Source organism: Pipistrellus kuhlii, unplaced genomic scaffold (assembly GCF_014108245.1).
Source record: "Pipistrellus kuhlii isolate mPipKuh1 unplaced genomic scaffold, mPipKuh1.p scaffold_m20_p_6, whole genome shotgun sequence".
Classification (NCBI taxonomy): Eukaryota; Metazoa; Chordata; class Mammalia; order Chiroptera; family Vespertilionidae; genus Pipistrellus; species Pipistrellus kuhlii.
Window position 1 is genome coordinate 26,682,668 of NW_023425562.1, and position 17,741 is coordinate 26,700,408.

Below are 17,741 nucleotides of genomic sequence, written 5' to 3' on the forward strand. Positions count from 1 at the left end.
GGTGTTTCTTGAATTTAGATACCAAAGGCCTGATGCATGAAATTCATGCACTTGGGTGGGGGGGGCCCTCACCCAGGCCTGTGCCCTTTCACAGTCTGGGAGCCCTCGGGGGATGTCCAACTGATGGCTTAGGCCCACTCTCCGTCAGTCGGACATCCTTAGTGCTGCCGTGGAGGCAGGAGAGTCTCCTGCCACTGCCACTGCCACTGCCACTGCCACTGCGCTAGCCAGCCACAAGCCCGGCTTCTGGCTGATCGGCGCTCCTCTTGTGGGAGCACACTGACCACCAGAGGGCAGCTCCTGCATTGAGTGCCTGCCCCCTGGTGGTCAGTGTGTGTCCTAGTGACCGGTTGTTTTGCCGTTTGGTTGATTTGCATATTAGCTTTTTATTATAGAGGATACACACACACACACACACACACACACACACACACGTATATGGCTAAATAGCCAAAAATGTATGCCTTTGTCGTTTTTAGTATATACACAATCTTGATAGAAGATAAATAAATATTTGGATAAGTGGATATGGGTGGCAATTATGGTGCTGTATCTAAAGCACTACCAATCCAGTTAAAATTGGCACAAGAGAGGAAATCCATTTGCAGTAAGTACAAGCTTTGAGTGTTGCCAAATTACATAAAATAAAGATATATTTGAGTTTTGTTGAAAAAAGTTATACTGAAACTGAAGTAATTATTTTTCAGTGGAATATACTTGACATTACATGGTATTTGTTCTGTGAGATGATAGGAAATTAGCTAATTAAGTTTGCTGAATAGAAAGAGGAGAAGATGTTTAAAACTTTCATTTTAGAGCAGGGTCGGTTCTAACATGCTCATTTACTCTGGTGCATGGAATGGGTTTGGAGAGTTTGAGATCTGAACCGAACTTACTCCTAGATGGTTGTGCGGTGGCAGTGATGTTGATGAGACCTAACTTTCTGGAGAGACAGAAATTAGGGGTGTTAGTTCTATAAAGCAGTCAGCCTTCCTCAAGAAGTCCAGAGCTTGCTCATCTGATGAGCATAGCCAGAAAGGGCAGATCATCTATACTAATAAAAGGGCAATATGCTAATTAGACCGGGTTGACCGGACATCTTCTGATCGTCCGGTCCTCCTTCCAGACAAAGCCACGGTGGCAGTGCCAAGGCAAAGGTGGTTAGGGGTGATCAGGCCGGCAGGGGAGGACAGTTAGGGGTGATCAGACTGGCAGGGGAGGGCGATTAGGGGCCATCGGGCCAGCAGGCAGAGGTGGTTAGGGGCGGTCAGGTAGGCAGGCAGGCAGAGTGGTTAGGGGCAGGCAGGCAGGCAGGCGAGTAATTAGGAGCCAGAGGTCCTGGATTGTGAGACGGATGTCGAACTGCCTGATTGGAGAGGGTGCAGGCTGGGCTGAGGGAAGTCCCCCTCAACCCCCGGGGCACAAATTTTGTGCACAGGGCCTCTAGTCCTATTATAATAAAAGGCTAATATGCAAATCAACCAAATGGTGAAACAGCTGGTCACTATGACACACTAACCATCAGGGGGCAAACACTCAACGCAGGAGCTGCCTCCTGGTGGTCAGTGTGCTCCCACAGGGAGAGGACCGCTCAGATAGAAACCCTGAGCTGGCTTACGGCTGGTGAGCGCAGTGGTGGTGGCGGGAGCCCCTCCCGACTCCGTGGCAGCGCTAAGGACATCTGACTGCTGGCTTAGGCCCGCTCCCTGACATCAGTTGGACATCCCCTGAGGGCTCCTGGACTGCGAGAGGGTGCATTCTGGGCTGAGGGGACCCCCCTCCCCAAGTGCATGAATTTGATGCACCAAGCCTCTAGTAGCTATAAATAAGAGCCTGTAAGTGGTGTGTGCTGGGGGAGCCTGGTAGTTGGCTTTAGTCACTGATATTAGGTCCAAAGGCTAGACGGTAGTCCCTAGGAAGATGAGTGGCACTAAAATGCCAAAGCTTTCTTTCTTTCCTTTTCTATGTTCTCTTACTCTGGACCTCCTTCTGCACACTTGCTTACACACTGGCGGCCATACCCACTTTTTGCTCACTCACTCTCATGTTGGTACCCGCTCACACACGCTCACACACACATCCATTTACATATCGGCCGCCTCCACTCTTGCCACACTTGTTCACATGTCCACATGCATCCATCCTTTGTTTCTGAATTCTTGATGACAGACATTTTATACTGGGACTAGTTTGTTTCGTAAAGCCATTCTGTAGCAACTTATAGGAAGACATTGCTTTTCTGTTTCCTGGGAACTTCTCTAGTAAATCTTAAGAGCATATGAGATGTTTCAAAATGAGTTAAAAAGAAGGGTTTAAAACAACTTTATTACACATTTAAAATGCTCATAACTTTAAAAATATATATATATTTTATTGATTTTTTACAGAGAGAAAGGGAGAGAGATAGAGAGCTAGAAACGTAGATGAGAGAGAAACATTGACCAGCTGCCTCTTGCACAACCCCTAGCGGTACATGCTCTTGACATCGGAATCGAACCTGGGACCTTTCAGTCCGCAGACCGACGCTCTACCACTGAGCCAAACCGGTTTTGGCTCATGACTTTTTTTAAATTGGTTTCAGAGAGGAAGGGAAAGGGTGAGAGAAATAGAAACATCAGTGGTGAGAGAGAATCATTGGTTGGCTGCCTCTTGCACGCCCACTGCTGGGGATCAAACCTACAACCCCAGCATGTGTCCTTGACTGGAATCACACCTGGGACCCTTCAGTCCACAGGCTGATGCTCTATCCACTGAGCCAAACCAGCCAGGGCAAAATGCTCATAACTTTTGAGAAACTGAAGTTTTGCCTTGCTATGTGAATTACCTTCTACCTAGTGTTTAATTACTTTGATAATGTGGAAATATTTTGAAACAGTGTTTAAATATAATTTCAGTTGTTTCTTAGCATTGTATGTCATCACATAGTTAATCATTAAACTCAACCTAATAAAAATCAGTAAAATCATAACGTTATATTATTGAAAGAACTAATTCACTGCATTTAATAATTTGAAATCTCAATTAGGCCTACCATCAAGTTTAGGTTACTGGAATTGTAGAAAATAATGCCTTGAGATTTTGGAGGTTAGAGGAAATTGGTAATCTATCTATCTATCATAAAAGCCTAAGCTTTTCAGGTCTGGTTCTGTAAAAAGAAGTGGCCAACTTTTGAAGAAAAACTAAAAATTTTTCAAATGAAAATTCTTTGGTGCTATACTGGCAGGTTCTAACTGCTAAATAATGAATGTTTTCTCATGTTAAAATGGTATGTAGCTGAGACAGCACCCCTGAAATCCTGTACCCTAACCCCACTGACCCCTGCAAGTGGGAATGCAAGAACAACACAACTACAGCAACACATGACAGGAGTTTCGGAGCCTCGGAGTCTGCTCTTCACTCTGTCATTTTGTGCAAGCCATTTGACTCCTCAGGCTCAGATTACTCATTTATAAAATGAATGGATTAGGCAAGGTCATTTCTAAGGTTTCTTTAAACTCTGCCGTCATGTAATTGGCATTTTCTGATTCCGGGGTCAGAGACTGGGCAGGGATTTGGGTGGCCGAGTAGTGTAGGTGTCAAACACTTCATACTCACCACCTTTTCATATTTGCATGACTTAGTCACCAGTTCAGATTGAATAACCAAAAGATACTGTGTGTTCTCACAAAATTTTTTTTTTTTTTTTTTTTTATAGGAGCGCATTTTCAGTTTTATAATAGAGGTCATTGAAAAAAATCTTATTTCATAAGACTTGTGCCTTTTGACATCACTATCATTCTTTGAGCATTTTATTATTTTCTGGTGCGAAGATGTTCCAGCTTATTTATAATTAGAGGCCCGGTGCATGGATCTGTGCTCCAGCGGGGTCCCTCGGCCTGGCCTGCAGGGGTCAGGCAGGAATGGCTCTCCGACATCCCCCAAGGGGTCCTGGATTGTGAGAAGGCACAGGCCAGACTGAGAGACCCCACCGGTGCACGAATCCATGCACCGGGCCTCTAATGTCCATGTAAGATCCTTGGTTAATCTCTTCCCACCCTGCACCTCCTGCTTCCCTTGGAGATTTATCAGTCTGGTCCATGTTTCTATGCTTGTGGTTTCCACTCCTGTGTTGAGCGCCTTCCCCCAGAAGGTCAGTGAATGTCCTAGCTACTGTCGGACGGTTGCTTAGGCTTTTATATAGATAGATAGATTGCCAATTTCCTAAGGAGTCCTGGTTCCTTTGAGGGGATGGACTAGGTGTGCCCTTTTATAATGGGATGTTGGTGCTTCTCCCTCATTTGAAGGGCAGAGCTGGGAAGTGTATGGTTTTTTTTTTAACTCTAGTTCTAGTTCGCCACTGCAGGGCTCTTTCTCTCCTTCGCATGTTTGGTTTGTATCTTCCTTCCCTCTCCATTGAGATTCCCAACAGTATCTCTGTATTTATCTGTCTGCTCAAAGCTACAGTAAATGCAAAGTAATTTTAGGATTTTCACCAACACTACTACCAGCAACAAACCTACTACACAAAATTCTAGATTTCTCTTTACCTTAAGAATATATAGGTCTTGCCGGGACCGGTTTGGCTCAGTGGATAGAGCGTCGGCCTGTGGACTGAATGGTCCCGGGTTCGATTCCGGTCAAGGGCATGTACCTTGGTTGCAGGCACATTCTTGGGGGGGGGGGGGTATGCAAGAGGCAGCTGATCGATGTTTCTCTCTCATCGATGTTTCTAACTCTCTGTCCCTCTCAATTCCTCTCTGTGTAAAATCAATAAAATATATTTTTTTAAAAAGAAGAAAAGAATATATAGCTCTGGCTGGTTTGGCTCAGTGGATGGAGCCTTGGCCTGTGGACTGAGGGATCCTGGGTTAGATTCCGGTCGGGGGCATATGCCCGGGTTGTGGGCTCCATCCCCAGTAGGCAGCCAACCAGTGACTCTCTCATCATTGATGGTTCTCTCTCTCTCTCCCCCCCCTCTCCTCCCTCTCCTTTCCTCTCGGAGATTTTATATATATATTGAAGTATTTTATTTATATTATATATATATATATATATATATATATATATATATAGAATATATATATATATAGAATATATCAGACTGAAAATGTACATCCATGTACCCTCAAAGAGATTACTCTCTGTTATAACTTGTTTTGATGCCATCTTTTCCCTTCCCTCTCTTCTTCCCTTTGTAGATGCTCAATAAATATTTGTTCTCTTCTTGAGCTAGTTCTGTCCACAATACTTTCCTAAGTTAAATTCATTACCATTTCTTTAGGAATTAAGTATAACTAATCTGACAGGGCACTAATGTTTTGAGCAAACAGTTATATAAGTAAATAAAAAGATAATATCTGATATATATAGCTTTATAGCATGTAACTTTATATAACAATAAATATATAAAGTTACATATTTGTCAAATCCTGCCACATAAACCCATATATATTGAACTAATTTTATCTATATGTTTATGTACTCTTTAATTATGGCTTATATATCTTTTTTTTCTGGTTTTGATTTCAGCTAACATTTCATATTAGGATCATTAATTTATCAGAAACTGTGGGTTTCAACTTTATTTTTCATTTTATGAGTTGGAAGACTTATAAAAACATTTTAATGATTTTTTTTATGGTATCATTGTATCCTCGAAGTCTAAAGTATATAAAATCTAGTTAATTATTTAATAAATCACAAACTAGGTACAGGGGTAGTAGGCTGGGGAGAGGTACAAAGGAGGCTGCTGTTGGTGGAAAGAAAGAAGTGGTGCTAAATGTATATTTGAACTTAATGGAATTTGAGAAGTGTAGACTGGGGAAATAAACATTTTTAGGCCCCAATATAAATGTGTTAGCTAGTCTTTCTGTTAAAACTACTTAATAAATTATTCTCTTAAAATAGCTTTTTTAAAAGTATGTTTTAGTCACCCAAATTGACAGAAATATATATTTGTATATGTTCTTTGATAGTGTGTCTCAGTGATGAAGAGAAGATATTAATGTTGGAGCAGCCAAATATGGTTCATCCTAGTTGTTCTTTAGGCTGTCTTCTATTGAAAGAACTACTAGATTAATTATATGGGTTTACCTAATCCTATATTAAAGAAAACAACCATGATATATTAAAGAAAATATGAGTTTGAAACATGTATGCTTTCATTGAAATGGTCACGGCACCTTTAAACTGGTTTATGCTAAGTAAAATAAGCCAGTCAGAGAAAGACAAGTACCATATAATTTCACACGTACGTGGAATTTAATGAGCAAACTGAACTATCTAGCGATATAGAGACAGACTCGTAGATAGAGAGCAAGCAGATACTAGTTCTGGGGGTGGGAGTAGGGGATGAATGTTGAGGGAGTGGTTATAGGGATTAAGAAAAAAAGAGAGTGAACTCATGGACATGGATGACTGTGGTGATTGTGGTTGGGGATATGAGAGTGGAAGAGGGTATAGAGGGACTAAATGTTGATAGAAAAATAAAATAAATATATTTGTGGAAAAGTCCAAGAGTCTTTTAAAGTACTTTAAAAGATATTTCCATTTTTAAAGGCATTTCAAAAGTGTTTTAAAAGGCACCCTTTAAAGTATTTTAAAAGGAAAGCAAGACTTTACAATTATTTTTGGCTTACTTTCATTAATTTGTATATATGCATGTTAAAGATGTGTATATGCTTTAGATCTTATTACAAGTAGGCATATCCTTCCCATCTCTTTCTTCATTATTTTCTTATGGGTATGTGTAAACTTAAATCTCTAAGCAAGACCTTCTGGAATATTTGGTCATCCTAGCACCTTTTATTTGCATAGTTTCATGAATATAACAAAGCCATGGCCAGAGTACTCAAATATTTTTTGTAATCAGTGATAAAAAAGCTAAAATCCTCTGAAAGTAATTTTTGTATTTTTATTACAGGTAAATTGGGATATTCACATTGTACAGAAACAGAGGTAAGAAAATGCTCAAATATTTCTTAGTAAAGTAGTTTTGCAATCCTATATAATTTAGCTTTGAGTACTATCAGAGTCACTGTGGGTTTTGGTCTGATAAGAATGTGTTGAGAGCAGGTATATCTTTTACATTTAGGAAGAGTAAAATGTGAAGAAGTCAATTATCTTGTCCATGTTTTTAAAATGTCAGGGTGTGATACAAAGATAAGCTTAATCATAGTTTAAATTTTTTCTTGAGTTATTTGTGAAATTGTGTTAGCTAAGATTAAGAGCCCTTAATTTGAAATAGTTGTGGTTTTTCTTAATTCAATCTTGTGTGTCATGATAAAGGAATAATTTAAATGTGTTGGACTCCTATGGAGCTGCCGGGGTGAAGGAAAAAATAGGGATGTGGGAACAGTGTTTCTGTAAGATTAATAATGAATTACCGTATTTTTCGGACCATAAGACGCACTTTTTTCCCCCCAGAAGTGGGGGGAAAAAGTCCCTGCGTCTTATGGTCCAAATATAGCCTACACATATACTTTAAAAAAAAAGTTTTTTTACTTGCCCGGCTCTGTGTGGTCTCTGTGTGCTTGCCCGGCTCTAAAATGGTTCTAAATGCTGCTGTTTACTTTACAGGGTTGATTACATGTGTTTATGACTGTGATGTTGGGTTTTAATGCACATAAAATATTTTAGGACACTATTTGTTTCAGAATCTTTTTTTCTTCATTTCCCTTCTCTAAAAACTGGTGCGTCTTATGGTCCGGAGCGTCTTATGGTCCGAAAAATACGGTACCTTGTTATTTGTATAAGTAGGATTTTTAAGTTTTAATAATTTAAATATATATATATATATATATATATATATATATATATATATATATATATATATTAAAATTCTAATTGTGAAATTTAAAGAATTCCTGTGATTCCAGGTGTTCTTTGCAGGAACTTCAAGGATAACACTGAAATGTGAGGCAGCCTCCATGAGTTATGTGTGTGTGTGTTCCTTTCAGGAATGGTTGCATCCTTCTTAGTATATGAGGAGTCTTAAGTCTTGAGTTTAGAGCAGTGCCTAATTTTAAGGATTTAAAAAGTTACTTTTCTAACTTTATAATACATCTACATGTTAAAGCAGGTGTTAAGAAATTTTAACTGTTACTTTAAAATGCAAGGTTCCTAAGGGATTATATTGTATGATAAGGGAGCAAAAGTAATTTACTATTTTTGTATTTAAAAGTTATACAATTCATTTTTTGTATTTTCTATTCAACTTTGAAAGTAGAGATATTTTTTTTCCAAATTAGCTATAAAAATAGGTTATGCTTAATTGTATAGAGGGACTAAATGGTGATGAAAAGTATTTTTATGTTGCAAGGATTTTTGATGTACTGTTCAATATGATATAAAGGAGTAGGATATGATTTGAGTCATAATGTTTAAGTTCTGTCCCTGGTTTCTGGTGTACATCTTTCTAGCTATGTAATTTGGAACAAGTAATTTTTTTCTTAGAACTTTTGCTTTCCTATCTATAACATGTTAATGATAGTCCCTGTTAATCTTATGGGTTGTGAAATTTTAGAGAGACAATATATGTGAAAATGTTTTGTAAACTCCAAAGACATTATTATATTTAGCAAGATGACACAAATGTAGTCAGCATGTATCTGCATTTAGGTAATGAAATGTGAGGGTTTTACACACAAGGCAGAGTCATAAGTCTTATTGTTCTGTCTTATGGCAATACAGGCCATAAAACCAACATGGTTTTAACATATTGTTTAGTACTTGCTTTGTATAGGAGTATCATTGCATTTTATCTCCTAATTTTATCCTTTTTTATTTTATTTTATTAAATATATTTTATTTACAGAGAGAAGGGAGAGAGATAGAGTTAGAAACATCAATGAGAGAGAAACATCAATCAACTGCCTCCTGCACACTCTCTGCTGGGGATGTGCCTGCAACCAAAGTACATGCCCTTGACTTGAATCGAACCTGAGACCCTGCAGTCCGCAGGCCGATGCTCTATCCACTGAGCCAAACCAGTCAGGGCCTAACCCTTATCTTTTGATCTAACTCCAGCAACCAAAAGAATTGGAATCTAAACAGAATTTTCTTCCAGGTTTTTTAAAAAAATTATAACTACTTAAGAAAAATCACAAGCAAATAAAAAGTTCAGTCAGATAATTAGTTTACAAAATTTGTTCAGGGTATTTTCTAAGGGTGAACAGTGGTGGTTACCTCTGAGGAGATTGGGATTTTGAATGGTGATTTATCTTTATTGCGTGGATTAAAAGACTGATCTCACTTATATGTGGAATCTCAGTAAACAAAATAAATGGATGCACAAAATAGGTCCATAGGCATGGATAGGTGGAACAGAATGACAGATCTCAGAGGGGAAGGAAGGGAGGGGAGAGGGGGTCAGAAGAGATTAGCCAAAGAACATATATGCATATATGCATAGCCTATGGACACAGACAGTTGTGTGGGGGAGGCCAAGGATGGGTCAGAGGCTAAGAGGATGAGGGCAAAAGGGAGGAAAATGGGAGACATCTGTAATACTGTCAACAATAAATAAAGAAAAAAGAAAAAAAATCAGACTGTCTCTATATATACTTGAGTAATTACAATAATAACAAGGAGGAGCAGTAGAGCAAGTGGGAACTTTTTCAAGAAGTTTGGTGAGCTTAAGTAGGAAGTTTTGTTTTGTTTCATTTCTGTTTTTAGGTTAAAGAAGACAATATATGCGGTGGTGATTGTGGTGGTGGTGGTGGTGGTGGTGGTAAGGGAACCAAGAAACAGTGACACTGGAGTCCAAATTAGAGAGTGGATATTTGCTGAAACCAGACCTAGGACTTGGTCTAGAAGATGATGTGACTAGAGCAGTGGGGCTCAAAGGGTGTGGGAAGGCTCTGGGGAGGCGGCTTCCTGTCACCCTTTCAAAGTCAGGAGAAAGTATTTTCAAAGCAATACCAAGACATTCTTTGCCCTTTGACTTTCATGGTCTCAAGAGTGCACATTGGAGTTTTTAGGGGCTTCATGAATGTGGGACTATGACCAATAGCAGACTGCAGAAGCAGACATGAGATCTAGCCAGCTTTTATTAAACATGACCTTTAAGAGTTTTACAAAAATGTAAAACAATATCACCCTTCTAACTTTTTTAAAAAGATAGCTTTTCCATAAAAATGTTACTGATAATTATTTAATCTTATTTTTTTTAAAAATATATTTTTTATTGATTTCAGAGAGGGAGAGGGAGAGGTAGAAACATCAATGATGAGAGAGATCATTGATTGGCTGCCTCCTGCATGCCCCTCACTGGGGATCGAGCCTGCAACCCAGGCATGTGCCCTTGACCGGAATCGAACCTGGGACCCTTCAGTCCACAGGCTGATGCTCTGTCCACTGAGCCAAACCAGCTAGGGCTAATCTTATTTTTAAATTATTTAATTTAAATAAAAATTTTCTCAGTTTTCATTTCTAATATAGTAAATATGGATAGGTTATAGCTCACATAAACAGAGGCTCCTTGACTCCTCAGTAATTTTTTAGAATGTAAAGGGATCCTAAAACTAAAATGTTTGAGAGCTGTTGGGCTGGGAGATTAAGTAGAGTTGCTTATTCTTGAGAAACAGAATTGAGAGTTAAATAGAAGTAAAACCGGAGCAAAACCAGGAAGTTGAGGAAATCCTTGATTTCTTTTCCAATTTTTGAAGGTATAATTTATATACAGTAAAATTTAACCTTTTGAATTATAACTGAGTTTTGACTAATACATTAAGTTGTGTTAACTAACCCCACAATCAAGTTCTTTCACCCTCAAAATTCCCCCCATTTCCCTTGTGGTTAGTCCCTCTTCTCCCCCCAGTCCTTGGCAGTCACGGATCCGTGTTTCCCCCTTTTATTTAAACTGTCAGTTCTCCTTCTCCGGGGGTGGCTCAGACTGATAATTATAAACTCTTGAGTGATTGACCTATACTTGGAGTACTTGTCTGCCAAGGAAGCAGTCCTGATCCCTGGTATGGGGGAGCTTACATCCCTGTTTTACAAGTTTTTCGGACTGCCATTATTTAAACAGTTTTGTGGGTTAAAGTTAAAGAAAATTGCTAAGCACTTAAAAATACTAAAACAAAGTATTTGAATTTTCAAGTATTTAATTGTGGCCTTTCACTGTTGTTTTTAGTTTTCCAAATTTCATCACATTCCTGTTTTCTATTAACCACCACTAATTCTGAAGCACTCAGAGGCCCTTAACCTTTAACAGGAAAGAAGGTTAAATGAGTAACTAAAACAATCCTGCTGTTCCCCTTGGAGGATTAGTTGTATTTTAAGTGGAATATGTTAAAATATTATATAAGGTTAACTTGTCAATACCTTCATCTTGATAGAGCTAGTTTGTAAAAATAGAAGCATAGTAGAAATATCTGAGGGAAATTATTAAAAACACTCATGTTTATCCCTGACCAGTGTGGCTCAGTGGATAGAGCATTGGCCTGCACACAAAGGGTGATGGGTTCGATTCCTGGCCAGGAGCAAGGTACCTTGGTTGCAGGGTTGTACCCTGGCCACAGTCAGGGTGTGTGGCATTCAGGAAGTAACCAATTAATGTGACTCTCACATTGATGTTTTTCTCTTTATCTCTTCTGTCCTTTCCCTCCCTCCCTGCCTTCCACTCTCACTAAAAATAAAAGGAAAAATTATCCTCAGGTGAGGATTAACAAAAATAATCTATATATGTAAAAGGCTAAGCACTTGGCTGACCGGTCTGCTGGTAGCCACCAGGGGACATACTCTCAACACTGGAGCTGCCGAGTGACAGCTACTTTGCAGAGTGCCCGCTCGTATTCCGGGACCTCTCGGGGGATGTCGGGCTGATCCTCACAGGCTAGGTTGAGAGACCTCACCTGCCAGAGGGACCTCGCTCACGGTGCCATCCCAGGTGTGGCAGGCCAGGGAGGGGCCTGGGAGGTTGGCTCCAGGGCATGCTCAGCCCTTCTTGCCCAGCCCCGGCCCCCCCACCCCCACCCCTGCCATCCATCTTCTAATTAATTCCCTGTCAATGTGCATGAATCCATGCACCGGACCTCTAGTTTAAAAGTAAAAACACTAATGTTCACTTCTTGGAAATAAACTCCACAGGTACCGTGTTTCCCCGAAAATAAGACCTACTCACAGGTTTCCTTCTGAGTGAAATATAAGGCATCCCCCCCCCCCCAGGGTAAACATGAGAGATTTGGTCACTGATTCTGAAAGAAATGGAGTCACAAGAAATTCACTAGGAAATTCAGGAATTGGATTGTTATAATGATTTGTTCCAGAAGATGATGACATGATTGTCATTGAATAAATGAGTAAATTCTTGATACTGTAGGATTCACAGTTTGTCTGGTTTGTGTTGACAACTACCATACTATCGTACCGTATACAGGTAATAAATTTCCTTTATTTTCATTTAACAATAAATGTGTACCATATTCTTCTTCATGAAAAAATAAGACATCCCCTGAAAATAAGACCTAGCGCATCTTTGGGAGCAAAAATTAATATAAGACACTGTCTTATTTTCGGGGAAACAGGGTATTTTTATATAAATACTTTGTTTTATTCCCACACGTATCTTTTTTAAAATAAATTTTTATTTTTTAATTATAGAAGGTGTACAATATTATATTAGTTTCAGGTGTACAACCCAGTGATTAGACATTTATATATATTTATAAAGTAATCACCCTGATAAATCTAGTACCTGTCTGACGACACCATATATAGGTTATTATGATATTATTGGCTATGGTCTCTATGCTGTACTTTATATCCCTGTGACTGTTCTCTAACTACCAATTTGTACTTCTTTTTCACCCATCAGTCCCCTTCCAATCTGGCAACTGTCAAAATGTTCTCTGTAGTTATGAGTCTCTTTCTGTTTTGCTTATTTATCTTGTTTTTAAATTTTATTATTTTTTAAAATATATTTTTATTGATTTTAGAGAGGAAGAGAGAGATATAAACATCAATGATGAGAGAGTATTATTAATTAGCTGCCTCCTGCATGCCCCCCAAAACTGGGCATGTGCCCTAACCAGTAATCAAACTGTGAATTCCTGGTTCATAGGCGGATACTTAATCACTGAGCTATACCAGTCAGGCTATCTTGTTTGTTTTAGATTCCACATTTAAGTGAAATCATATGGCATTTGTCTTTCTCTGACTTATTTCAGTCAACACAGTACCTTCAAGGTCCATTCATGTTGTTGCAGATGGTAAAATTTCATTTTGTTTATTTGTTACTTTTCACCTGAGGATATTTTTCTCATTGATTTCTAGAGAAGAACAAGGGAAGGGAGGAAGGGAGAAGGAAAGAGAGAAGAAGAAAGAGAAAAGGAGAGAGAGAAAAACAGAGAAACATCAATGTGAGAGAGACACATTAATTGGTTGCCTCCGACATGCACCCTGGCCATACCTAGGGAACGAATCTGCAATCAAGGTGGCTGCCCTTGACTGAGAATCGAACCTGCAACCCTTTGCTGCATAGGCTGATGCTCTAACTACTGAGCAATGCCAGCCAGGACTTCATTATTTTTTATGGCTGAGTCATACTCCATTGTTTACATGCACCACTACTTTATCCATTCAAGTATTGATGGACACTTAGATTGTTTCCATATCTTGACTCTTATAAATAATGCTACAGCAAACATATTAATTATAGATATTTATATATTACCATTTTATTATTCATACTTTTGATCTTTTTTTTCTTCTTCCTAAAGAAGACCCTTTAATATTTCTTGTAATAATGATTTGGTGGTGATGAACTCCAGCTTTTTCTTGTCTGGGAAACTCTATTTGTCCTTTGATTCTAAATGATAGCTTTGCTGGTTGTAGATCCTTGCTTTTTATTACTTTGAACATTTTTGCCAGTCCCTTCTGGCCTGAAAAATTTTGGTTGAGAAGTCAGCAGACACTCTTATGTGCCGTGCTTTTTAAAAAATATATATTTTATTGTTTTGTGTAGGTTTTTTTTTTTTTTTTTTTTTTTGTTTTGTTTTGTTTTTTTACAGAGAGGAAGGGAAAGGAAGAAGGATAGAGAGTGTTTTGAACTCTGAACCTGGTAGATTGCTTGTCTCCAGTTTTTTTCCTGGAGTTTGTTCTGTTCTTTCATTTGGGACATGTTTCTTTTTGCCTGTCCCCCTGTGTTTTTTTCCATGTATTAAATAGAGCCCCACATTAATTTTAAAATATACTTTAATGCTTACTATGTGCTAAGTATTGTTATAGACATTAGCTAATTTAGTGCCCCATTTGGGACAGTGAAATGCCTAATTGTCTCCTTATAGTGTTTAAGCCTCTTACCCGTGTCTATTTCAACTCCTAGCATTATGTAGGCAGGGAATGTGTTTCTGCCAGATGTAAAGTGGGCAAAGGAGTGAACACAGTCCATGAACTTTCAACCCTGGTGGCTAGTTAAATATAGGATTCTGTACCATAGTAATTTGAGAAGTAGTTTGATTCTAAATTACTCAGAACTACTCAAGTCCTTTCAGTCCCTGCCTGCCAGCCCCTTCTATACTGTGCCCTTCCTAACGGGACCTAGAGTGCCACCACCACCATCATGCCAGCCATGTTCAAAGGTGATGGGACGTGGGGGCTTGCAGTATTCATCTCTAACATCTGGAACTTCAAGAGAATCAACCAGGAGCAGCTGGCATCATTCACTCCAGGTTCAAAGAGGGCAAAGCCTTGAGCGGTTACAGTAAGAAGAAAAAAAAATGTGTGTAAACTGCTCTTCATCTTCCTGCTGGGCCATGACATTTATTGGTCACATGGAGGCCATGAACCTGCTTAGCTTTAACAAGTACACAGAGAAGCAGATAGATTACCTGTTCATCTCTTTGCTGGTGAACTCTTAACTCCGATCTGATCTGGTTCATTAATAATGCCATCAGGAATGGCCTGGCCAGCCACAACCCCCACTTCATTGTCTGGCTGTGCACTGTGAAGTGGGAGGCCTTTGCTTTGACATCCCTGCATCCTGGTGGCTGGGGACAGCATAGACGGCCTGAATCAGAACCTGACCGCGTGCCTAACGAGGCTCTGCAGGGCCTCGCCCGACCTAGTGTGCATGGCAAGTGGATGGCCCACACTGTGCACCTGCTCGGTGACCAGCACCTGCTGTCGGCCCATCACCTATCTCTGTAAGGACATTGAGGACTCCCGTACTTGCATTTCTCCATATATGTCCCACCTGAAACGCAAGAAGGGGCAGGGGACGGCTGGAGGGATCCAACCAGCAATAACATCAGTAGGGGTGTGGACCTCACCTCCAGCACCTTATGGATGCCTTCCCCCTCCCACAGCCTTTTGGATGCAGCACCCTAGGCTCCCTCCATTGTAGGCAGCCTCCTGGTGGATGTCTCCTCTGCTGGTCTGGCTGCTGAGCCCAGCCTGGGGCCCACCCCTGAGGAGGCCTTTTTTGGGACCTGAACCCCTGAGGACGTTAGCCCGCCCACCCCAGAAGTTGAACTTCTGAATAAGTTCCTGTGCAAGAACAATCGGGTTTGAGAACCAGCTCCTACGGCTTGGAGTCAAGTAGGAGTTCAGACTCAACTTGGGCCACACGCATCTCTTCTATGGCAATGGCAATGAGATCTTGGTACAGTTCCAGAACTTCATGCCCACGATAATCCACTCTGGAGACCCCCAAACTCAGCTGGCTGTGCAGACCAAGCCATGCAGGTAGACTGTGAGACTTCCTGACAGCCCTACTCCTGTCAGTGTGCCTCAGGGCTGGGGAAGTCCCTCTGTCCTTCACCCTGAAGCTCTTGGTGATGATCAACAAGTTCTTCCAGGCAACAGTGACGGTAGTCTCAGACTTCTTCCAGCACTGGAGGCAGCTGAGCCGCCTCTAACAGGAGGCACAGAAAATCTTCCAAACCACCCACCCCACTGATGCTGAAGTCACCAAGGCCACACTCCTGAGGTTTGGCTCTACTCTCCTGGACAATGTGGACTCCAACCCCGAGAACTTCATGGGGTTGAAGTCATTTCGACTCAGCCCTGAGCTGAGTTGTTTGTTCCAGCTGGAGCCCAGTTCCTAGGCTCAGATGTGGTGGCTGACCCTGCGTAAAAGCAAGGAGCCTGTTTCTTGTCATGTGTGTGAGCTGCTGGCCTAGCAGTTCTGACCACTGGACTCTGGCCGTGGGGATGTGGCCAGCACACAGAAGTCCCTTGGACTGTGAGAGCTTTGTTGGATGGGGCAACAAGAGGACCTGTGCTGGTGACAGGTGTGTAGAGGATGTCGGGGACCTTCCTCCGGTCTTTTGTATTTGTATTTTTGTTCACCTCCTGCTGTTTACATTCTGGGGGTAAGGGACAGCCTGTCCCTCCCTTCTGCTCCCAAGCACAGAAGGAAAGGGACCAGAGAAACAGGTGCCTCTTCCCCTCCCACCCACCCTGTTGTGTCCCCTCCTGCCCCTTCCCTGCCAATGGACTACAGGAGAAAATAAACTGTAGCAGTTATAGTACAGGATCTGCTCTTTTAGCAAAAAGCTTTGTCTGCTTTTATTTATTTATTTATTTATTTTTTAAAATATATTTTATTGATTTTTTACAGAGAGGAAGGGAGAGAGATAGAGAGCTAGAAACGTTGATGAGAGAGAAACATTGACCAGCTGCCTCTTGCACACCCCCCACTGGGGATGCGCCCGCAACCAACGCACATGCCCCTGACCGGAATCAAACCTGGGACCTTTCAGTCCGCAGACCGATGCTCCACCGCTGAGCCAAACCGGTTTTGGCTGCTTTTAAATTTTAAGGGTTTATAAATGGAATTGCATGTACTACATCTGATAAGGGTTTAATTTCCAAAATACATAAAGAACTTATACAACTCAACACCTGGAAGACAAACTCTCCAATTTCAAAATGGGCAAAGGACCTGAACAGACACTTCTCCAAAGAGGATATACAGATGGCCAACAGACATATGGAAAAAAAGCTTATTAATCATCAGAGAGATGCAAATTAAAACTACAATGAGATATCACCTCACATCTGTCAGGATGGCTCCCATCAATAAATCAACAAACAAGTGCTGGTGTGGATGTGGAGAAAAGGGAACGCTACTACAATACACTGTTGGTGTGAATGCAGACAGTATGGTATCGCCACTGTGGAAAACAACAGTATGAATTTTCCTCAAAAAGTTAAAAATGGAACTGCCTTTTGACCCAGTGATCCCACTTCTGAGAATATATCCTAAAAATCCTGAAATACCAATCAGAAAGAATATATGCACCCCTATGTTCATTGCAATGTCTATAATAATAAAAGCATAGTATATTAATTAGTCCGGACAGCCGAACTACCTTCCAGACGTCATTCCAGATGTCCTTCCTGATGAAGCCACCATGGTGAGGCTGAGGCAGAGGCATTTAGGAGCGATCAGGCAGGCAGAAGGGTTAGGGGTAACCAGGCAGGCAGGTGAGCGGTTAGGGGTGATGACGCAGTAGGCAGAGTTTAAAGGGGCTATCAGGCAGGTAGGCAGGGGAGTGGTTAGCAACCAGTGGTCCTGGATTGTGAGAGGGATGTCCGACTGCACAAATTTCATGCACCGGGCCTCTAGTTATTTACAATTGCCAAAATCTGGAAACAGCCCAACTGCCCATCTAGGCTGTGGTACATTTACATAATGGAATACTACTCAGCTGTAAAAAGAAAAGAAGTCACTCTTCCCTTTTGTGACAGCATGGATGGACGTGGAGATTATTATGCTAAGCAAAATAGGCCAGTCAGATCAAGACAAATACCAT

At 40.7% G+C, this 17,741-nt stretch overlaps 1 protein-coding gene across 13 annotated transcripts in view; it reads left to right on the forward strand.

Annotated features, from left to right (window-relative positions):
• LOC118708219 (centrosomal protein of 76 kDa) overlaps nt 1-17,741 on the forward strand; it is a 132,899-nt gene that overhangs the window by 36,401 nt on the left and 78,757 nt on the right. For all 13 annotated transcript variants that reach the window (XR_004984495.2, XM_036419337.2, XM_036419341.2 and 10 more), the window contains one exon: nt 6,902-6,936. Coding sequence is in view for 12 of the 13 variants with exons in the window: in XM_036419337.2 (XP_036275230.1) it covers nt 6,902-6,936 (35 nt within the window). In the remaining variant the exon portion in view is untranslated. The remainder of the gene's footprint in view (nt 1-6,901; nt 6,937-17,741) is intronic.